Raw genomic sequence first — 24,965 nt, 5'->3', positions numbered from 1 at the left:
GAAAAGATGCAACTCCTTGGTGGTGAAAAAACTGTAAAGTCCACATAAATCTGATAAATATGTTCAGAATTTGTCACCTTACAAGTTGTATCTACAACTTGAATGGGTGCCCGCAATTGTTTTAGGGGCGAGGCCATGCTCTGTGTTCAAACCAAGTCTCTGAATGGGTTTTAATATTACCCCTTATATTTGTACACACATATTCCACATTTTAAGTATGTAAATACCTAGAAAGTCATTTTGACATCTATTTAAACATCTATAATAGCTATTTTTTTATTTAAAAAGCAGTAGATATGGAGTTCAGCTTTATCTCATACTGACACCTACTGGTAAATAAAGATTATTTGATCCATTTCTACTTCTACATAATACATAATGTTGCTGTAGTTCATATATTTATAGACCGTATAGAAACAACATGTTTCAAAAGAGACTGAGACTAAAATAAAGACACATTGTGTGTTGAGTAACCACACATCTATGAATCATCTGATAAAAACACAGACTAATACAATTGGATTTTTAGATAAAGCTTATCTGTTTGACGTTATTCATTCCTTGTGTCTAAAATAGCACTACGTTCGTAAATGAATATTTATTGGGACAAAAATATAATTAACCTGATCATTTAAAAACTTACATTAATGTTCATTTCCATTTAATGTAAAAATGACATCGCACTCAGGAGTCACAAAACTTTTATTCTGTATAACATATTTTCAAGGACAAATAAATAAAGGAGTCGCTCACTATGACCCTTCTGTCATAATACAGAAAAGTCACCCGCACAGAGGAAAGATCCCAAACCTGCTCAATAACGAACGATTAAACATATTCAGTACATTTGCTAAATGCAACGGACTGACACAAAAGTCATATTTACAAAAAGCAGAGCATATTTATTTTGTTTCTCTATCACAACCCTGAAGTTTTGCGTAGCCACAAGAGCATCACAGGTGTATGCGGTTAAACACACTTTAATGGATAAGCACTTTTAATATACTGAACCCCGTGATACTCCAGGCAATGACAGACAGGCCGATGCACCAATCAGATTACAATTGTGTGAAGAAATAAGCTGTCTGATTGGTCAGCTGCTTGTGGCAAGAACCGATGACATTACAGGATTTAGAGTCACAAAAATAAATGATCACAAATATAAACTCCTACTTTACATTTCCAATGTGTAAAAAAGGCAATCGACATCCTCCACTGAGCTAAAGAAAGGCAGACTTATCTCATTATGAAACACCATTTGCCCACGATATAAAAAACAACGACAAAGAGCTTCACATGGCAGCGATTCAGCTGGAGTGTTGCTATAACCAACAGGTTGACCTAACAAAAGTGTATCCAAAAAACTACTCTGAAAACGTGAAGTGCTGTATAAGTAATAACAATGAATAATTGTACAGATTAAGAAAACGTTTGCTCGTATTGTTTGTAGTCTAAGCTTACTGGTTTGGCTTACATCTGAATCATGCATACGTCGTCGAATTCATAACAACGTTTGTAGGATGAGATATCGGCACAGCGTCTCCGTTACAGCAAAGGGAATCGGACACATTCATGCTTACAACAGAGCTGAACTGTGCCTTTCATTTCATACATCTCACATTTATATTGCACATTCAAATTCTACCTTTCCTCTTCGATGTCACAAATCTGTTCCCACAATAACAATATCACAACTTAATGCTTAATCATCCAATGAACTGACCTTAAAAGGGTCTGAAGGCCAAACTACTGCACTGCTTTGACATCTCTCTCTAACACTGATCTAACACGTAATTGTTCCCCTGCAAAAACTTGCATGCAACACGATGGCTGACAACAAAAGATCACATGAAAATTTAAAAAAGAAAAAGTTTATAGGCTTTACAAATTCATACATATGGAGTTCAAAGAAATATCCGATGCATGAATGGATGCGAGCGACAAAAAGCTTTAATCCAAAAAGTCTGCGTCCTGAGGTGGACACTACTGATGATGTGCATTTTTGTTAATGCTTGTGAAGGGTTAAATCACTCTTAACCGGATAGTTATAACAGCTCTATATGCTACATTTGCACAGTTTATCATCCGGATTAAATCTCCTCCTATTACAAAATCTCACGACTCTTTGTGAGGTCCTCAATGTGCAGATTAACTCTTAGTAACTTGTGCACAGGCCGACTGTAATAGCCTCAGGTAAACAAAAGAAACGGAGGTTCAAAGTACAAAAAACACAAATGAAGTTCAGTTTAAGGAAAAGTAACATTGTAACAGATGCATTATGAAGCATTTGATGCTCACAATCCAAACATATAAACCTCAATAAAAAAAGTCTGAACTAATAAAAGAAACAAAACATATCACCAATGTGTAAAATGTTTCCCTGCATGGACCGCAAAATTCGCTAAAAATTTTGGCATGTCAAGCCAATCAGAAAGAAGCAGTATATGTGGATTCCGAATGTCCTCTGGGAGGAGAGTCACTCTTGTGGTTCATTTTCATAACAACGATAAATGATCACAACAGTCGAGTAGTAAACTTTCTGTTATTTTGTACCTGCACCAGCAGGTGTCACCTGTTCCCTCTGTTTGTTTTGGTCTGGAATCTGGCCTCAAACCATATTCAAGTGTGTCCCTGTTTTGATCGTGGAGTATCACAGGGAGCAGGAAGCCAGAGGATTGTAGATGTTTTCTGTATATATATAGACATATATAGGTATGGAGTGTTTCAACCCTCGATCACTTCGTTGGCCGACCCTGGGTTTTATTCACTTGCGGCCGTACATCCTCTCGATATCGTCCTGATAGTGTGATTTCAGTTCCTTGCGTTTGAGTTTGAAGGCCTCGGTGACCAGGCCGGTTTCGGGCGTCCAGGGTTCGGCGCTCAGGCAAATTTTCTTTGGGATCTCGAAGCGTTCCAGCTTACCTGTTAAGACACTATTGTTAGTATGTAACATAAACAAAACATTTCAGAATGAGAGTTTCAGCACCCCACCCACACAAAGACTAAAACTGTACACTTCGGACCTGTTAAAGCCGCGTCTGTGATGATACGCAGAACTTCTTTCTCCATCTCTGGATGGTTACAGATCTCTTCCCATGATCCTCTGATGCCTCTCTGCTGGGCGAGGGCGGTTAACTGCTTCTGATTGGGCACCACAAACCCAATCACATAAGACTGGTCACTTTGGAGAGAGAAAAACCTTTTTGCATTAACACTTGAATGCTTATAGTTCTCACAGTAAAGGCTGATTTTTACGCATCTGTTTTCATTCATAGCTCTTCATTGTCTACTAGCTGTACAACATTGTCGACAGCCATTTTATTGGTGTACAGTACCACAGTACCCAGGTAGCCAAAACAGTTTGGCCCACTAACAGCAATGTCGGCTCACATTTAGCACCCGAACATGGGCAGATTCTGGGCCGTCATTCATCCCGATCTGGGCTGGGCTGCCAGATTTGGGCCATTAGTGGGCCAAACTGTTTTGGCTACCTGGGTATAAAGAAAACAGCCGAAGAGACAGCAACTGTTAATAGCCTGAGTTGTTAAATATCCTCCTTAACTGGGTCCATATTTGCTTTTACAAATGGAAATGCGACGGTTATTTTTTTTTTTTGACCAGAAGGAGGGCTTCTAGTCGTAGACTGTATACAGGGTTTCTGCAGGTTTCACAAAGTCAAAATTTAAGACCGTTATCACGACAATAAAGTCCAATGTTATAGTCCAGTGTGCATGCGTCCATGTGTTTTTTTAAGACCTTTTATCTTTCATGACATAAAACAAGATGCATTTACAAGGGGTGCGACAAGACACCCCACAAGACGAAAACGAGACATGAGATTGGGTTCTCAAGAATATTACAATATGTTATTGTATTTTACACTTGATATTATTGTTGATATTATGAGACTTGAGGATGAAATTTTAAGAAATCCTCAATGATGAAATATATGAATATAAAATAGCCTTTAAATTAACTGAAATCACACAATTTTGAAATTTTTAACCAATCTAAACTTTTCACTAACGATGATGTAATCTGAAATTAAACTGGACAAAAGCTCTTAAAATGAAATCAATAATGAGAAAAAATTATTTGTTTAAATAAAGTATCAAAACCAAATAAACACATGGTTTTATTAAACAAAGTTAAAATATATGGGGGTGGTTTCCCAGACTAGATTATTCCAGGACTAAGTCTTATTTATATTAGGACATTTAGGGCCAGTTTCCCAGACAGGGATTAGACTAGTCCTAGACTAAAATAAATTTAAGAGCTGTCCAAACTGGAAACAACTTGCATTGACATATCTTAAAATATATCAGTGTCATTTGTTTTGTCTCAAAATGCACAAAAGTAATGTTGTTAGTAAGGCATGTTTGGTAAAATTAGTTATATTTCCTAACTAAACTAATGCGTAGTCCTGGCTTAAGCTAATCCCTGTCCGGAAAACCACCCCTTAAGGAGTTTGTGCATCTTTGTGTGCATCTTGAGACAAAAAAATGGCAGTGCAGTGATATGTTTTATGGCAAAAATAGACAGAATTAAATTTAGGAGATATTGGCACGCCTAATGCACAGGATACGTGAGCTTTCATGCATGGCAGAGTGAGAGACCGCACCACTAAATTTTTATATTTATCATAAAATACTTGGATATTTACAGAGTAAAGAAATTATTAAATGCTTATTAAAAGAGGAGGGACATTTGTTATCTATTATCTTGTGACAGTAAGTTTTTTACCATAGTAACGCAAAGTTACCTCAACTACATGGACAATTAAGACCTGTTTAAAATAATTTAAGACCTAGAACAGCGAATTTAAGACTTAAGACAGTGTGAAAAACCTGGTATAAAACATGGACGTTGTGTCTGTGACATCACCCGTAGGTCTTTAAACTGGGCGGAGCTGGGCATCGCATTCTTGGCAGCTCGTCACTCCTGGATAACCAAAATGGGCAAAAAAGAGGTGGAACATGGGGGGAGCTGAGATGCCTGGCTGCTAAAACCACGCCAGCCTAGATCGACCACAGCAGCAATCCACATTTCATTTAAGTGGACACGCCCTTAATTATGCAAAACTTAATTGGGCTTAATATAATTCAAACGAATAAGTTGCAAAAAAAATTCACCCCTCTCACAGTTGCCATGAAGGCAAAATTAGCTATGCAGACCAAATTTTTTTGGTACCAGGCTGTAAACATTATTTTCTGCTGTAAAGTTGGACATTTTCGTATGGTCTCTAACGGCAGTCACTTCCGTATTGGATTCATGAGAGAGACCGGAAGGTTGCCCCTTGGTTTCTAGCAAACCAATCACAGCGCTTGTGGTCTGCGTAGTATTGGCTCACACCAATGCCGTACAATTCGACGCATAAGTATAAATCGTGTACTTAAGTGTGTATGTGTGTTATATCTCACTGTTGGCGTAAGCGCAGATGTTGTCAACAAGTGAACAGTTTTTCATGACGGCCTCCACTTTCCCAAGTGACACATATTCACCAGCCTGTAACTTCACTAGATCCTTCTTACGGTCTACACACACATAAACACACACAAACATTAAGGAAATTAAATCAAGAGACATAAACTTTGCTATTGAATCTTGAATAATTGTCTGTTCGGACGGAGTTTGTATAAACCATTTGTACTCAAACAATAAATATGCTGTATATTAAACAGCACAAAAAAACAACGGCTGTTGACCAATGTGCTTTCCACAATGTAATCAAATTCATACTAAAAATAACAAACAAACAAGACAAATAAACATAAAATCACATCATTTATACGCATGACACTCAAATGCTTTTGAAAATAAAACATATTAAAGTTAACACCAAAAGTTTAGGGTCACTTAATTATTATTATTTTTTACATTTCAGAATAATAGTACATTTTGAAAATATCAAAACTAGAAAATATCAAACTATGGAAATTATGTTGTCCCTTTCGACATTAACATTCAGACCATATATCTTCAGATCAAGTAAAAAAAAAATTCAGTCAAGTGACCCTTAACTTTTAAATAATACAGTATGTGTATATACAGTACATTATCATCTGTCTGTACCGATAATCTTGAGGCAGCCGTCAGTATGAAACTCTCCGATGTCTCCGGTGCAGAACCAACGTTGGCCGTTCTCATCCACACAAAAATCTTCCCGGTTTTTCTGCTCGTTCTTATAGTAACCCATGGTGACGTTTGGCCCACCAATCAGAATCTCTCCTCGTGGATTTGGTTTGTCTGTGTTGTAATATCCACCTACAGATGGAAAGAAACAGACTCATCTGTACGTAATATCAAATCAAATTTTTCCAAATCTTCACAAGCATAAAACATTTACTTCAAAAACATGTAACGTTCAAAACGTAAATGCCAACATATGCAGAAGATCTCACCTTCCTCCCAGTTTTTAAGAGTGATCTCCGAACACACCAGAGGAGCTCCGACCCGTCCAGTGCTGTAGTCAGCGACTGCAAAACACACACAAAAAAACATTTAACACAAACATTAAAACATCACTGACAAAATCTTCTCCAAACAAACTTTATTTAACAGTCTCACTGTATATGTCCTGCTCACATGAATGAATGCTTTATTAAATACCAAGGTCGTAGGTTTAAAACCCACGTTGCTTTTTCTTCCTTCTTGTACTTCTAGTTTCACTTTCTTTACTCCTACCTGAAGTCACATTCATGGCAGACACATGCAGTAAACTTAAATGATAAATCACAAGAATGTGTATTCCCTAATAATCAAGCCGATGACCTCGCCGTTGCTTGCGCCACATTCTACCAATCGAGCAACATTAACAAAAAGTTCAACTCCTAGCTTCAGTCCTGATGCTTACATTCGCAGATGGTCCCGGCGCCGCAGGTCTCGGTGAGGCCGTAGCCCTGACCCACAGGACAACAGAAGCAGATGTTCATGAACCGTTGAGTCGCTGCAGACAGAGGAGCTCCACCGCACAGCAGCACGCGCGTTTTACCGCCTAGCAATGAGCGAACCTTGTTAAACACCAACCTACACGCAGCAACAAAAACGAGAGGTCGGACGTCAGAAACGAGAGGGGAAAATAGTAAAAACGTTGCTGTAAAAGTGATATACAGTACCTGTCACACAGTGGCGTGCTGTATCCTTTAGAGATCTGCTCCATCTTGTAGTTGTACGCCAGAACAAAAAGCGTTTTTTGGACTTTGCTCATCCCCTCAACTTTAGTCATGACGTTCTTATAGATGCGGTCCATAATCTCCTACAGATTGACAAAAGAGGAAGAGATGCTTCACTGTCGTATCAAACACAACAGCTGTTAGTGTATGTATATGTGTGTACACATGAACTTTCTTACAGGTACAGCTGCCATCAGCGTTGGTTTCAAGACGCTTGTGTCTCCTTTACTGCCCTTTTTAATTTTAGATGACTGTTGGGGAAAAAAATTAATTATATACCAATATAAACATTTTGATATGTTCTTACATATTTGACAGTGACAAAAATTTGTGTATTCTCATGGCTAAAACCAGGGGTTTTCAAACTTTTTTTGTCAGCCGAACCCCCTTAACTCTATTATTTACTTGAAGTACCCCCTGAAATGTTAAGGAAATATAATTTGATCATTTAATAGCACATTTGCATGTTTAACTTCAAAAACTTTTATTTTTAATTTACGATGATGTCATGGCAGTAGAGGCGGTGCAACTAAAAGAAAACGTCCATAATCCCACCCACTTTGAAGTGATACTACACTGCAGTGGAAAAGCAAACCGAGCCAAAGTAAAGCAGACCCTAATCGTAATATGCGGTGGAAATGTGGCATATGACCTGAATGTGTGTTTGTACCTGGTCAGCAAGCGTCTGAGGTGATGAATATCCGATGCGACAGCCGTGCGTCACGCACACCAGCTCGGCGCTGAGCTCCAGGACATGAGCGAGGGGCAGGTAGCCAATATAGGTGTCATTCTCACTGCTCGAATGAAATAAAACGCATTAACAAATAAAATACGTTTGAAAACACCCAGCACAGCGATTATGAAATCAAAGCCTCAAAAATGTTCTAACACAGCAGATATTGCACACTTATTTACATAAAAATAAACCTTACAATAGCAAATCAGTAATCAACATTACGTTAGCTAGCGCAATTAAATAAATACAGATCTCACACAGTTTAAAGGAAGTCCTATCAAGTAAATAAATTTGATGGGAAAGAGGGTTGTGAGAGAGACGTACTCCAGGTTCGGGATGCGTTCGGCCATGCCGGTGATGGCCGCGATGACGTTGCTATGGGAGATCATGACTCCTTTAGGAATGCCCGTAGAGCCGCTGGTATACATGATGACTGCGATATCAGTCGGAACTGGCTGCCTGCGGGTGATCGCGACTGCCAGAGACAAAAAACACAAATCATTTCAGAGGTGAGAGACACAGACAGGTCTTAATGCTCCAGCTAATAATGATAAGATCCTGAACAGCTGCTCTTATCTGACAGTAACCATGTGAATCCGACTGAATTTAATCTGATTGCAGGTTACGACAGTACAATTTACATGTGTCCTAAACATTGCAATCTGATTAAAAAAATCTGTTTACATATACATTCTATATAATCTAGGGATGCATAATGATTAATCGCGATTAATAGTAGAATAAAAGTTTTTGTTAACATCATATGTTTGTGTGAATTATAATTATGTATATATAAATATGAACACATGCATGTATAATTTTAAGAAAAATATATATATATTAAGTATTTATATTTATTTAAAATATAAATGATACATAAATATACAAATGTACACACACACACACACACACACACACACACACACACACACACACACACACACACACACACACACACACACACACACACACACACACACACACACACACACACACACACACACACATTCTGGTTTCCATGTTTTGTGGGGACATTCCATAGACGTAATGCATTTTATACCGTACAAACTGTATATTCTATTCCCCTAACCTACCCCATTCCCTAACCCCAACCATTACAGAAACCCTTCTACTACTTCACATTTTCAAGAAACATCATTCCGTTTGATTTATAAGCTTGTTTCCTCATGGGGACATCAAAATGTCCCCACAAGGTCACAAAAACACTGGTATTCCTATCTTTGTGTGGACAATTGGTCCCCACAACGTGATAATTACCAGGTACACACACACACACACACACACACACACACACGCACACCCACACACACACACACACAAACATTTCTTAAATATATACATGCATGTGGTGTATTTATCTATACAAACTTCTTATATACAGTTTACACAAATACATGATGTAAACAAAAACGTTTATTGTGCTATAGATTAATCGCGATTAATCGTTATGCATCCCCAACTGCGCACAGCCAGGGTTGCCAGATTTGCGTATGAAAACCATCCCAATGGACATTCAATCTAGCCCAAAAGCATCCCAATGACTATTCACAGCCCAAATGACAATAACTAATAAACAAAATCAATTATCTTTAACCCACAGAAAAAAAAAACTTGTGGAAACGGTTTAAAAGTAGCCCAAATATAAAAAAAGGGGACTTGGCAACGCTGCGCACAGCATCTCTCGTCGAGTTTACGCTTTATCTCTGGATAAATGTACAAAGTCAAAGCTGAGTTGGAAAAAGTTGTTCTTAAGAGGTTTTCAGATATAGGCAATGAAAACACAATTTCAAATAGCATGACCCGATTATATTGTGTTATGTAATGTTATGAAAGTGCACATGAACGCTGCAGAATGTTCAGTACGTGACCCCATTACCATTAATGATGCCTGTTGCCATTGCCTTGCTATTTCTGTGACTAGAATCATGTGATATGTAAATAAGAGGTAAATATAAGACATGAACTTAAGCACAATTTTTCTGCACATGTGCACAAGGTATTTTTGCATCCACTTGAAATGCATACTTTTCTCCTGATTATTGGATCACAGATCGAACTACACCACCCCTTTCAATACGATAAAAATTTGACTCGATCAACCTCAATCGTTTTGATTAAGGTGTTAACATGACGCCTTTTCAAATTCATAACACTGATCTGATTTCTGAGTTTTTTACCTCATCTGACAGAAATATCAGATCTGTTTTTTCCCCAACAAAATCCATCTCCACTGCTTCTGTCTTTAGTATATTTATTGTGTTGGCCACATCAAAACATCAGAAAATATGTTAAAATAAGTATATACAGACAGATGCAAATTAATGCACTTAAAGTGAAATATATCGGTTGAGTGCATTGCATTGTGGGATACAGTATCTGATCCTATCCATTATGCTGCAAATTTAGGCAAATGTAATAGTTCATCTGGGCACTCTCCAAGCTCACAGTTTGCATACCACTTGTGAAAAATATACATGCAAAACGCAAAAATAGTGTGAGACTTTGAGTAGCCTGAAATTTCCTATCTGTTAGTGAGTGATATTGAAGTTTGGTCTCTTACTGTTTTGAGGTTTGGCCCCAAGTTCCTGCACAGCTGCTATGTTATGGACCAAGATGCCTCGGGGCAGATCAGGCCAGCTGCTGGCTTTCTCATCAACCAATATTATGTGCATCAGTCTGGGAATGTCCATCAGAATCGCCTAAAAGTGAAAGAGAAAAACACATTTTAGTCATAAGCTCCGAGTCGATTGGCTATTCCAATTTCATGGTTTCAAATATAGACATCCATTATTTAAACTCAAGTTTGTATGCATGTATGATGTTCTCACCTTGAGGCGGCTCTGCAGCAGATCTTTGCTTGTTATGATGTGAGTGACTTCAGTCTCATTCAGACCATGAGCTATTGCTGCACCACCCAATGTTGAATACAAGGTCACCACTGAAACAGAGAGACAATCAATCACAACATGAACTTTAACTTTACCTGTCATTTACAGAAACAATAAACAAGACACTCCTTCTTATGCATACATCCACTATGGAACAAAAGTATGTACCTTGCTGGTAAAGAGGAAACTACATACTTTTGATACATGGTACAGGTGCTGTTTTGCTAACATTTTGCATTTAAGCATCAGCGGTGTTCGGCATTATTGCTTAAATTGAGTTATTACATAACTTTGAGGTTCCTACATTCAAAAACTGCTCTACCTTTTGACTAGAGGTAGTAGTTCAGGGTAGTTTTTTGATAGAAAAAGCCAAAGAAAATAAGACCCTCTCTTTCACAGTGCAAAGAATTGTGGGTAAAATTATTTCTACAATGTTTGTAATATGAAAATCTGTCAAAAGTAGCATGCCACCCTGACACCGTAGGGATGTTTTTTTGCACTATAATGCTATAAGTGTTTCTGTAGCTTAATTGGTAGAGCATTGTGTCAGCAGTGCATAAGGTCATGGGTTCGAACCCCAGGAAACACACATACTGTATACCCTGTAAGTCGCTTTGGATATAATGCATAAAAATGTAAATAATTTGGGACATGATCATTCAAACCTTGCATCCTATTTTGAATGGATAGTATGGATGCAACAGGTAAAAGATAATGTATAGGCGACAGGTTGTTATCACAAAAGTAAAGAAGAAAGCAAGGTAAGGAGCAGTAAATATTGATTTCTCATTTTCAACAAATGCACACCTTATGTGAGGAAAACCTGTCTACTTTCGGGTTTTAAGATAAGACATGTAATATAAATATAATGTCATGCATGTTATTAAAAGACAATTATATTATAATATGAAACTGTTCCTTTCAAAATGATTTGCAGCTTTTGGGTTACCGTGTTTAATTTGTTTCAGGCAGTTGTTATCTTGAAATGTTGCGACTGGCCAATCAGAATCAAGCATTTTAGATTGCCATTTAATAAGTGAGATTATAGCTGTGTCCCAATTCAAAGGCTGCGACCTTCTAGGGACGTATATTAAGACCGATTGCGTCACAGCAGCGGGACTTGAGGCTAGTAAGGCCGTCCCAATTCAAAGGATGCTTAGAAAAAAGCCTAAAAATGCGTCCTTATTTCTTCGCGCTGTTAAAGGATTAGTCCATTTTCTTAAAAGAAAAATCCAGATAATTTACTCACCACCATGTCATCCAAAATGTTGATGTCTTTCTTTGTTCAGTCGAGAAGCAATTATGTTTTTTGAGGAAAACATTGCAGGATTTTTCTCATTTTAATGGACTTTAATAGAGCCCAACATTTAACACTTAACTCAACACTTCACAGTTTTTTTCAACGGAGTTTCAAAGGTCTATAAACGATCCCAAACGAGGCATAAGGGTTTTATCTAGCGAAATGAAGAAAAATAAAAAATATGTACTTTTAAACCACAACTTTTCGTCTAGGTCCGGTCCAGTGCGACCTAAGGTAAATGCGTAGTGACATAGGGAGGTCACGTGTTACATATATAAAACGCACATTTGCGGACCATTTTAAACAATAAACTGCCACAAAGACATTAATTAGTATTAGTTGACATACAACAATGTAGGTACGGTCCTCTTTCAAGACGCTTGTAAACACTGGGGCGGAGTTTCGCGTTCGTCCTCTGTGACCTCTTGACGTCATGACGTATTGCGTGGGGTCAGCTGGCGCATCACGACCGGATCTACATGACGAGAAGTTGTGCTTTAAAAGTGTATTTTTTATTTTTATTATCAAAAATGACAATTGTTTTGCTAGATAAGACCCTTATGACTCGTTTGGGATCGTTTATAGTCCTTTGATACTCCGTTGAAAAAACTGTTAAGTGTTGAGTTAAGTATTAAATGTTGGGCTCTATTAAAGTCCATTAAAATGAGAAAAATCCTGCAATGTTTTCCTCAAAAAACATAATTTCTTCTCGACTGAACAAAGAAAGACATCAACATTTTGGATGACATGGTGGTGAGTAAATTATCTGGATTTTTCTTTTAAGAAAATGGACTAATCCTTTAAGTATAGAACCAATGGATCCTTAACAGCCGAGGATATCCCAAGATTCATTGCGCGCCTGCAACGGCTGCATATAACGGCTGGATATCCTAAAATAAACAATTAAAACCTTTATTAAATAAAAGTATGTATTTAGCAGAACATTTTTCTTGTCACTGTTTTAGTATTATAAGTTATATTTTGTGTAAATATTATTCTTTTTATGTTGCATATATTTCTAAGGTTGATTAATTTGATATACTGTTAAATAGTTTAATCTACATCAACGTGTCATATTTTCTAAAATAAATTAATATATTTCTGATTCCATATTTATTTTAATAAGTCAGAAACGTCTCTGCTGTGTCGTGCTGACAGGCGCGGTGGGCGCGTGCAGCAGGTGACACCAATTATGGGTCCTCCGAAGGTTTAGACCGTCTTATTGTAGTTCTCTTCGCGAACTTCCGAGGCTTCCACCTTGAAAGACCGAGTGCTCACCTTATTAGGTTGCAGCCCTTGAATTGGGACACAGCTTATGTGTGTGTGCGCGTTTGAATGGCAAATAACAGTTTGGACTTCACCATGAGGTGATTATGGATTTATTATAGACAGGTCAAGGCAGTGATGATATTTTGAGAGATATATATTCTCTATTTTCCTCAACTCGGCGTCATCCACTATATGGCTCTGTCTGTGTGTGCTTACATGGAAAGTTGTACATGAAACAGGCCTGCGCCGCTATGATCCATTCTGCACGCGTCTCGCAAAAAATGGCGATGTTACACAGGGGTTTCTGACCGAGCGCTGCCAGACCGCTACCAAACCTCTGTGACAGACAGAAAGTGTCCTCGTATGACAGCCAGTTATAATCGCCCAAAATCACCTAGAGAGAGAAAAAGATTTGAGTTGCACACTATCAGCACCACGTGACATCTTGTCTCCAGTATCGTGTAAACATTTCTGGACAATAATAGACTGCAGATAAACATTCACAGAGAGAGACTGAAGCTTTTCCTCTGGAATTTCTGTCGTTTTACTTTTTTTGCATTGAATGAACCTCAACATTCTTACTGCACATTGACTACACAATGCACGAACAAACAGATCCAATTCAGAATTGCATGTGGTGTGAACACAAGCCACTAAGTGTTTGTGGCAATATAAAGCGTCTTACCTTCTTGAAGACTTTGCCATTAGGCTGAATTTCATCCTCTTCGCTCAGCAGCTCTCTGGTGCCGAGACAGTCTCTTGTAGGAAAGTTGACTACGGCATATTCAAATGCTTTATCTAAAGTGTCCACGCCCACGTGAAACTGGGACACCAGTCGATGTTGGCTGTTCACTGCTCGGTACGGCCCAGCAGGTTTCCCGCTTACCTGACAGCAAAGATAAACCAGAATGAGGTCATGGGTCAAATCTGGAGTGGCCCACCTAAACATGCCAGGTACTACTGCTATAAACCCACTTGACTCATCACATCATTTAAAGTATTACAGTATTCATTCAGCAATTCACTTAAGTGCAATGAATAAGTAATGAAAGAGATTTTAATCTCATGTCTGTGATCATGTCACACCCAGTTATTCATGCATTGTTCGTATTACAAAGCTTTGTTAATCCCACAGATTTACTTACTGAACGTGCTTTTAGCCGTTTGGCTCGGGCCTGATTCCCGATGTCCCCTGAGAACAGGTACCACGGTATAAAAGTGATGACTGAATAAACCCAAACCACAGATTGAAAGACCTTCAGCAAGAGAGGGGACATTTCTTCTTTTAACTTCATCCTGAGAGGAATGACAACAGAGGACAAGGAGAAAAGTAAAGTTAGTCAATTCGGAAATGTATTTGTACACAATCTTTTTCGTCATCGGGTTCATCTACTCACCTGGTATTGGTCTTTATTTTCTCTCAGAGTGTGCGTATTGCGTTTCGCCTTTTTAACAAGATCTTATTTGCCACTTTCTCTGTCCAGTATATGAAGTTAATAATGCGTCTTTCTGCTTTTTTTAGGCAAACCTACAGGGTGATAGGGCAACCTCCTGTTCCATTTCTATGTCCTGCTCAGCTTCTTGCTCTGACACCTGGGAATCAGGAAGAGATATCCTGTGAGGGAAAAAAAAGACAAACACAGACTTTGAGACAAAATTAGACTCGTATGAACAGATATGCAGAGGCGGCAAGCGCGAGTGATTAATATGTTAAGTCAATGCCAAGACGCGAATAGGCATTCAACTTTGGCGGATATTCACACCGCGTTCACCAATCAGTAGCTTACCCTATAGTGACCTGATTACAGGGAGCAAGCAGAGTCGCAGAAGCCCCTCCCATGACGCAAATTTCCTAGTGAATGACTAGAATTTAACGCGTGAATGATGCGAGTAGACTCAAAATGTTAAAGGGTCCAAATTTTGCCGCCTCTACCGCAGCTGGTGTGAATGCCACATTAAACTCACACGGTTATATTAACACCAGAGCTGAGTGTGGCATGGTTGTTGGTGCCAGACGGGCCGGTCTGAGTCAGTTGCACAATCTGCTCAGTTACTGGGATTTTCATGCACAACTATTCCTAAGGTTTACAAAAAATTATGTGAAAAGGGAAAAACATCCAGTATGCGGCAGCCCTGTGGGCGAAAATGCCTTGTTGATGATGGTCTGATGAGTCTCGATTTCTGTTAAGACATTCAGATAATAGAGTCAGAATTTGGCGTAAACAGAATGAGAACATGGATCCATCTTGCCTTGTTACCACTGTGCAGGCTGCTGATGGTGGTGTAATGGATGTTTTCTTGGCACACTTTAGGCCCCCTAGTGCCAATTGGGCATCGTTTAAATGCCACAGCCTACCTGAGCATTGTTTCTGACCATGTCCATCCCTTTATGACCACCATGTACCCATCCTCTGATGGCTTCTTCCAGCAGAATAATGCAGCATGGTTTCTTGAACATGACAATAAGTTCACTGTACTAAAATGGCCCCCACAGTCACCAGATCTCAACCCAATAGAGCATCTTTGGGATGTGGTGGAACGGGAGCTTTGTGCCCTGGATGTGCATCCCACAAATCTCCATCAACTGCAAGATGCTATCAATGCCACGTAAGGCGAAATGGGGTCAAACACAGTATTTATATGGTGTTCCTATTAATCCTTTAGGTGAGTGTATATTACATTTCTGTTAAGAGGTCCTCATAAAAGTTACGCCATGGCTCTGATGGGTTCAGTAATGTTTTTAATTTAACTGTGGACAGCTGGAATATAGTAAAGACTTTGAGATCAGCAAACAAACAGACAGGGCTTTGTGTTAGTGAATGTATACGTGCATTCACTAACACAAAAAAGGAGGAAAAGATAGGGTGGCTAGGCAGATTTCCAATCCATGAAAGCGAAAAAATCAGCAATCTAAAACCTGATAATGACCTCTTTATTATGGTGCTGTCTGGTTACAAACTGACATTTTAAAACTCATCATTGTGAACTGTTCAATAGAGTATGTTGGTCTTTACTGTCGATATGCACACTTGGTATTTCCATCATATCTTTGTTCCTTTAAGCCTGCTACAGACTGTGTGATTTCAACCATCTTATAAGATCATGACAGATCGCACTGTGCGACATAAATCTAATAAACTTGGGTGGGACATATTTGCAGACTGTACAGTGACGACACCTACTGTAAACGTCACCAGAATGCACTAGTTGTAAACAAACACCATTGTTAACGGCGAATTCCACTTTTGCACGGTAAGCTTGCATGTAGTTTACATTAACGCATTTACCGTAATATTGAATATTCACCATGAATATTGCACGGCCATCTTTCATCTGGGACAGCCAAAAATCGTGCGGCATGAACCTGGCTTTAATCAAAAAATCTTATTATAAACGTTTGCAGAACTTGTATACCCTTTCAGTCCAGTGAGTTTAATCTGGTAGCTCAATATGTAGAAGGTCTTGGGTTCGGTCTCCAGAGGACACAAAACAAATGTGACAATACAATTGTAACAACTGACTGCACTGTAAGACACTTTGGATCTGCTAAATGCATAAATGTAATGTAATGACAGAACAATACTGAACCATACACTGTAGTAATCTGATACGTTTGAAATGGATTAGTTGTTCTCAATGACAAAAATCCTTCTTGTGCAGCCATAAACAAACAAAACAGTCTTTCACAATGTTATAATACAAAAGGAAATATTGAGATGGAAACAGTCTCCTTTTCCCAAGGTCTCTTTGGGAAAAACACAAACCACAGACTTCTTCCGCAGTCCATGTGTCTTATGTCAAAACTCGAGAGAAAAGTCAAAGAGACAAACCAGAACGGCGGAAATGTCCTCTCAGTGTAAAGTCCATCAGACAGAAGAGAGGTTAAAGGACATCATGGATGCTGCTTGACCAATGTGGGTTTGTGAGTATCCGATTCCAGTATGAGCAAAGTGGCTAACAACTAATAATTCTACCCGTTCTCACCAAGATGCGTACAAATGACACGCAGTGTGATTATCGTGCAATAGATACGCCAAATTCCGATTTTGCGTGCATATGATACGCCAGTCCTTCCCATTCACTTATATGGCGAATCGTTTCGTGACGTTTTATTTATTGTTTTCTCATTTGTTTTCTGTTTTTTAAACCATTTTCGCTTGGGTTTAGGGTTAGATTTCACATTTATTTAAGCAGGTTATTTAATATACAGGTTTCTCTATGTTTTTATCTATATTTAAGCCATGGTCGCTTGGAGTTGGGGTTAGAGTTGGGGTTTGGGTTAGGATGTCATTTTTATATAACAAAAAGTTGTTCTAACCCTAAACCCAAGCGAAAATGGTAAAAAAAACAGAAAACAAATGAGAAAACAATAAATAAAACATCACGAAACGATTCGCCATATAAGTGAATGGGAAGGACTGGCGTATCATATGCACGCAAAATCGGAATTTGGCGTATCTATTGCACGATAATCACACTGCGTGTCATTTGTACGCTTTTTGGTGAGAATGGGTTGAATAATTATATGATATCCTATTTTGACTTCACAGATGTAAAATATTATGGTTTCATTGTGGTGTGATCCTGCATTACGACTAACAACTGACTTAATCGGAGCAATGCATTCTTTAGGTGCATCATCAGAACATGTGCTCCTCTTGAACCAGAAAACATGATCTCATCAGACTAACTGAAACTAACAATGAAATGCTTGTGAAATACTATATTTAAAGTTATATTAGGGCTCAACATACCTTTAGGGGAGAAGTAAGGCTTTTTAAAACGATTCTTAGAAAATATTTGTTGGAAAAACGTTGCTGTTATAAACATTATTTAAGAGAGTAAATGGCCTCCAGCGCTGTGATAACGCAATGGACTCGCTGACAAACCAGGTAATGTTTGATTGGCAACAGTAGCACTTACATGCCACTTTCCTATCAGTGGAATGTCACAGACTATAGAAAAGTGTATAATGTAGACACATACTCTATGTTTATAACTTTAAGCTGCCTTTCCAGTGCGCCCAGGCCATTTATGGAAACTGCAAATACAGCACATGTAAATATATTACCACATTAACAACATTTAACAATTTAAACAATTCTTTAAAATGACAGAGTGAACCATGTCAGTATGCAGAGAAAAGCCATACATGACAGAAGTAATTTCTATAGAGAAGTTTAAACCTACTTACAAGAGACCAAACACGTAACGACATGAACCTACCTAAACTGGAAACGTTGAAACTTGTGGAACATCATTTTTATACTTTCCAAGTTAATGTGTTATCGTCATATTTACAATTCAAACATAGTGGGACAGACATAACCAGGTGCAATCAAACAACCATTACCATTGACGTCATAAACAAATGTTCTGGCCATTCACAATAATAACCCACTTATTACACCTCTTTGTAATTCCAGTCCTTACTACATCATTCACTATTTTAATCTACAGCCATTTTATGGGCCTTAATACAAGCACATGTGATGAACTGGTATAAGGTATTATAGTTTGTAGTAGATAGAGGTGCACTAAATATCTTCAGGTCCAAATTCAGGTATCGAATATTATCTCCTCTCAATAACCTGTTCAAACTCACCTATGATGCAACAACACAACCAAGATCACAATACTGATAGCTCCCTGAATAATTTGAATATACAACTTTAGACCAGGACTTCACTTCTACAACACACACATATATTCCCATAACCACTATTTTTGCATGCGTTAATATAAATGTTTTGAGTTTATGATTGTTAATACTTTGGCTTAGTATTAAATAGTTACCAGAGTAAGAAGAAATCCCATACACTAACATTATAGAAAAAACCCAAAGCATATCTAGGTATCAGAGATTTGGAGGTGGTCTCCTCTGACTTGGTCAGAAAGCAACTATCCATAATATTCTAGTATCCACAAAGCAAAGTACTACCAAACATTCAAAAGACTTGAGCATTACTACTTCAAGCATACTGAAAGGAGGTGATGAATCTGTTTTTATAATGTGGGTAAGAGGAACTGTGGGCTAAGTTAGGGAACGGTTCCCCTTTTCTCTTGTGATCAAACAGATGTAAATGCACAAACGTTGTCTTCCGGCTCACTGTGTAAGTGCTTGTAAAACTAAAAAGACAGGGTTTATACAGAAATACTTTAGTTAAAATTAATACTTATTACTACCTTTTTTACTACCTTCAGAATATTTTTTAAAACCATCACGACACTGAATTGCAAGTGTTCATCAGCGACCTTTCTATTATTTACACAGATTTTGACATATATAACATACAAAAAAGAATTAAAGTGAAAAAAATTCTTTTGACTGAAATATTTTTCAGGGCAAGTCATATTCCTTTACCTAACACTTTATGTAGGCGAGACCAATAGCATTTTAAGAGGAGATTTTTTTGCCATAAATTCCATATTGAAGTCTCATGTGGCATATAGCTAGCTGTAGTTTGCAGGGCATTTCAGATTAAGGCGAAACAGCTAAATAACTCACTATACTGTATAAAAAGAAAACATGAATATCACCACCTTTAATGAATCTTTTATTGATTATTTATTAATTGTAAATGTATTTATTTTAGCATTTACTAATAATTTTTTAATCAAAGTTGAAACTGTTAACATTAGTGAATGCACCATGAACCACCGGCAATTACTGTAATGACATAAACAAGAATTAATTAATGATTATATACTCTATATTTTTCATTGTTTGTTTATGTTATATAATGCATTTACTAATGTGAACAAATACAACTTTTTCATATCATATTATTCAGGACACATAAACAAATAATCCAGGGTCTGTTCTGTTCACACAACAGCTTACAGTCACAGCTCTAATACAGTAAGGTTATGTGTATGAATATAAACCCTGAACGAGTAACTCGAGTCAAACGCGTGTAGAATTCGCACAGGATGTCTGTAACCATAGTGACAGTTGTAAATTGAATGACTGTACCTTTATCAACAAATTATTATGTTACAATAGAGGCAGCGCTGATGTGCTAGTTTGTGCGCAATGTTTCTGCTGTTTACTTTCTCTTAAGACCTAAATGGTCGTGTTTATATGAGGATATTTGCAAAGACGGGATTTTTGAGGCATATGTGTTATTTAAGGCCAATAAAGCGGCAAAAATACGTACAACACAAGCTCAATGAGAAACGAATGCGCGGCTAGCGTGCTCCTCTGACACAGAAACAGCGGACGCACTGTTGTTTGTGTTTGAATGGCTTAAATTCACTTGTTTTTAAACTGCTGTGCTTAAATATATGTACAAATGTTACGTTTTTGTGACCACACGCAAATGCAACTGCAAGAACCGACAGGTGGATGACATCAAAGTCGCGCGAGAGCATTTCGGAAGCAGTCTCCTCTTATGATTCCTCGTCAATCGCTCTCAAGGGATTTGGATGTCATCTGCCTTTTGGTTGTTGTGGCGCCACATGAAGTTTACCCACGAGTTAAACAAACCCGTTGTACCAGCCACTGGCTATATCAGCATAGCATTAAAAAGCGTGCCGCGGATGATCAGTAACGTGAGAAATCATTTACCCCCAAAATACAGGACCCCTTACGTTAGTCATACTGTGCAAAGACACGCAATTACCTGTTTGGTTTTCTTAGCCCACGAACTGAAAGGCTTGCCAATCTTCATCATTTCGCTAAGCCTTTTCCACCTTTATCGATCTTCAAAACATCGAAGCCTTCCTGCATTATAAGTTTGACCATGCTAGCTGAAATAAACTTTTACCTCAAATAAAAGTGTGATACAGTCAGAAAACCCGGAGTGGATCCGGTCCGTAGTGATTACAGAACGCTTACTGCGGAGAGAGGAACGTGATTTGGCTCCACTCCAGGCTTTGATCACATCCCAGAGACGAAAGATCTTTGATTATTTGCCCAGATATGCGGGTGATTTGAACTAATTTCCAGGCATCATAACATTACAAAAGGCAATCGAAAATTTACTACCTCGTCAGATGACGTTTACTACTTTTTACTACTTTTTACTGGCCTTAATTTGGCATAATTTAATTTACTACCTTTTACTACCTTTTACAACCCCGCGGAAACCCTGAAAGAAGAGGAATATCTGTCAGTAGAAGTCTTTCAAACACACCCACCTGGATTACTAATCGAAGCACCACCATTCATTACCAAAACACCCATTGTGCACCACTAGAGCTTCTTAGGTGTGTTCAGACCTGTTGGGTTGGTCTATAACCTGAGCATGAGTGCTTGGGAATGAAATGGCATACAGACACACAGTCATATAGAAAAGAAAATCAGAGCCATACAGGAAACCCAGCCCAGATGAAAAACAAAACCTCACAACTAACAACTGTTGAACACTCAATGATCTTTAAAGCCCTTTTACACAGAGATTTCGGAAAATACACGGATATTGTCCCTGAATCGCTTGATTTTGGTTCTGGCAGTGGTTTTCGCAAACACACATTTCTTGAAGACACGTGAAGACAAGCACCTTATGTTTCTGCGATTTCTCTCTCGAGAAACCATGTGCAGGCATTTTTCCTGATTCGATCATAAACCAGGGCATCGTGCACCATTCCATTAAACTTGTGAACAATTTTGGCTTCAGTGCAGATAGCGAGGAGCTGTCCGATCTCTGCTTTATTGCAGTTCACAGAAGTTTTTTCATCACGAACGTTGATAAACATTTAAAACCCCTGATCAAGGAGTTGCACAATTGTGATGACACATGGGTTCTGTTGCAATGTTACTAGGTCCCCATTCCGGGATCAATCCTGGGATCAGTTCCAAGACGTGTTTGCGTTCACACAAAAGGCACTCTGGCCACTAGGTTTCACTTTCACTTTCGCATTTCTCTCCTTGCAAATGTAAAATATTATTGAATACAATATTGATTTTCTGCAGCAGTATTTGCCCATACATCAAACAGTTATTTGATGCAATTACAAATCGATTAATTGATCGATACTTTTATATTATGTGCCTAGTTAAGCAGATACATTTTTAATAACCAACCAATGCAAGCTAAATAAAAACCATGAACATTTAATTAAACTCTTTGAAAATGGCACCAATCTCAGTCCCAATTGGTACATTTATACCAGCAAACTAACAAAAATACACTATAAATAAAGAAAAATAAATAATGAGGGAAAAAATGTCACTGACCATGGCAACAGTCAAAGTCTTTCTGTATTTTGTGCCAAAATGTGCAATAGTGACAATCACTGAGGTAGTTTGTTCAGCAGATGGAAATAAACAAAAATGTGCGCTTTGTCGGAAATGCGTAGATGGACGTAAATCCTCAAAATGAAGGTACCTCATATCGATGTGTTATGCATCGTTAGAAATTTAACCAATGTATCAACCCAAATCAATGTATTGTTAAATGCCTATAAAATATGGTATTGTACATATTTTTGTGGGTTTGTAAATGGTGACAGAACAGAACTTGGATTTTTGGGTTAACCATTCCTTTAAATTGTGCTAGTACCAAATATAATCAAAACGGATGCTTGTGCATTCATTACATTTTCATTCATGCAAAGTTTTATCCAAAGCGATGTACAAAATTGTTAAACTTTGACTCAAGTCTAAAATAGAATGCAGTGTTTGATTTTGCCTAGCATTATTTTAAATATGACTTCAAATGTTTGACATGGTCTTACTAAGTCAATACTAAATATATAAATGTTATTTCTGACAGAAAACATCCATGTTACCGAATGTAGGATTATTTTATATAGAAACAGTAAATAAAAATAAATGATAATAATAAAATAAATAAATAAAACTTCAACTGGGTTACATAGATATTACATAAATTTAAGATGTCAATTAATGTACCATGCATCTGGGTTCTTTTAAATGGTGTAAATATATCACCTGACCAACAAAATCCCCCCAAAAATCTATATAATATATACACAAACATGGTTTGGTAACATGTGCATGCTCAGTTCTATTTCTAGTCTTGTAAATAAACATTATGTCAGTGCGTCGTCACTATTCAAACACCATCACAAGACAAACCATGCAAACTCAAATATAGCCTACAATAAACTACAGTGTTATGCCACGAGCGCACTTATCTATGAGCTAATACGCACAGCATATAAATCACACTGCTATTGCTATAACACCTGCTTTTCAATGAAAGCATAATCCCAGCTGATGGGGTGAGAAATGTGTTAGATCATATATGTAAAGAGGATAGTTTATGTGAGAGAGAGAGAGATTGTATATGATAATGATATATGCATGTATGCCTGCAGAAGAGGCCTGTGAGATGATAGGGAGGTCTGGAATGTGATGCCACCCATATCCTACATTCCAGAAATTGCCGAAAGCTATCAGACCGTGTGAACCCGCATAATGGCAAAGAAACGTGTATAAGATGCTTAGCTATACCTATATGCTTGTCCCTATTATGTAAATGAAACCTCTTCGCGCGCATCTGCACCATGCAGAACAATTAAGACAATAAACACTCACCTTATTCTTTGGCTGCTTCAGTCACACTCCCCTCCTCCAATTTAAACGTTTAGCAGGAAACAAAATAGCTCGACGCGATGAACAAAAAGCGGTTATTGATGTGTTTATTTCTACGTCGCTGTTTACTGCGCGCACTCGCTCGCGCCGGCCGTCGCGTTTATTCCGGAAGTGATGGAAGCGTTGTCATGGCAGAGGCCGGCCGCTCTGCGCTCTCATTGGTCGACTCTGTGTGGCGCGTGTTGAAGGCTGCGTGACGTCATGTCGGGGTTACAAGCGGTCATTATTGATTTGATCGATTTATTTGTAAATTAATATTGATATTTCTTAATATTTTGGCGGTCCATTAGTGGTGAGGTGTAACAGTGGCTATTGTGATTAAGGATGTTGTTGACGTGAACGTAGAGCAACGCTGTAGCGCCTCGAACAGCTGGCAGCTCTGATTCACATTTCTACAGACTCCCTGTTTATTAAAAGTAATGGAAATAAATGTAACTGCAATAATCATCTTGTATCACAAGACAAAGACTGCTAAACAGTGCTTAAGCTTTAGAAAAGAAAATAACTTCTACTTCTCACATATGTATATTCTATGCATTTCCCAATCCTAAGACATGGTGGTCTTTGGGAATTTCGCGTAAGCGCCGCTGGTGTAGTGGTATCATGCAAGATTCCCATTCTTGCGACCCGGGTTCGATTCCCGGGCGGCGCACTGCTTTTATTTGAATATCTCTTCAGGAAAATCTGAATTGAAACGGAAGATGCTAAATTAACGCTTTCAGATGTGTAACAACAAAATTAGTAGCCTACTTGCAAACAATAAATACTTTTATACAAAATCACAACTGAAACTAAATTTGAAATAACATATAGGCCTATTTTGCAAATATGCTGCAGCGTTAGGTTTTTCCCAACATGCATTGCGACAGGAACAACTTTAACCTGATTAGTTTTTAGTAAAAGTTAGTTTCTTCGAGTAAGATGTCGCTCAGTTACGTAACCTAATGGTCACTGAAACTGCACCTGTAGCAAAGAGCTAATTTGTTCCTCATATTGTTACTGACAGGCTAATTTT

General features: G+C 38.1%; 1 protein-coding gene and 1 non-coding gene across 2 annotated transcripts; one reads left to right on the top strand and one right to left on the bottom strand.

Moving 5' to 3' along the window:
• Positions 1 to 684: 684 nt before the first annotated feature.
• acsl3b (acyl-CoA synthetase long chain family member 3b) lies at positions 685 to 24,077 on the bottom strand. Its single transcript, XM_073856597.1, has 17 exons — positions 23,894 to 24,077; positions 14,784 to 15,001; positions 14,532 to 14,682; positions 14,072 to 14,272; positions 13,603 to 13,780; positions 10,758 to 10,867; positions 10,490 to 10,628; positions 8,233 to 8,383; positions 7,843 to 7,966; positions 7,352 to 7,423; positions 7,116 to 7,255; positions 6,854 to 7,026; positions 6,402 to 6,476; positions 6,073 to 6,264; positions 5,422 to 5,534; positions 3,024 to 3,183; positions 685 to 2,922 (listed from the first exon to the last, which is right to left on the bottom strand). The coding sequence occupies exons 3-17, from the start codon at positions 14,679 to 14,681 to the stop codon at positions 2,765 to 2,767; spliced, it is 2,136 nt and encodes a 711-aa protein (XP_073712698.1). The 5' UTR covers position 14,682; positions 14,784 to 15,001; positions 23,894 to 24,077; the 3' UTR covers positions 685 to 2,764.
• A 454-nt stretch (positions 24,078 to 24,531) lies between these two features.
• Positions 24,532 to 24,602, top strand: trnag-ccc (transfer RNA glycine (anticodon CCC)). Its single transcript has one exon. It is a non-coding gene; the product is annotated as a tRNA-Gly (tRNA).
• Positions 24,603 to 24,965: the final 363 nt, after the last annotated feature.

Source organism: Misgurnus anguillicaudatus, chromosome 2, assembly GCF_027580225.2.
Source record: "Misgurnus anguillicaudatus chromosome 2, ASM2758022v2, whole genome shotgun sequence".
Lineage (NCBI taxonomy): Eukaryota > Metazoa > Chordata > Actinopteri > Cypriniformes > Cobitidae > Misgurnus > Misgurnus anguillicaudatus.
Note: the sequence above shows the minus strand (reverse complement) of the source record. Positions and strands in the feature narration are given on the sequence as shown.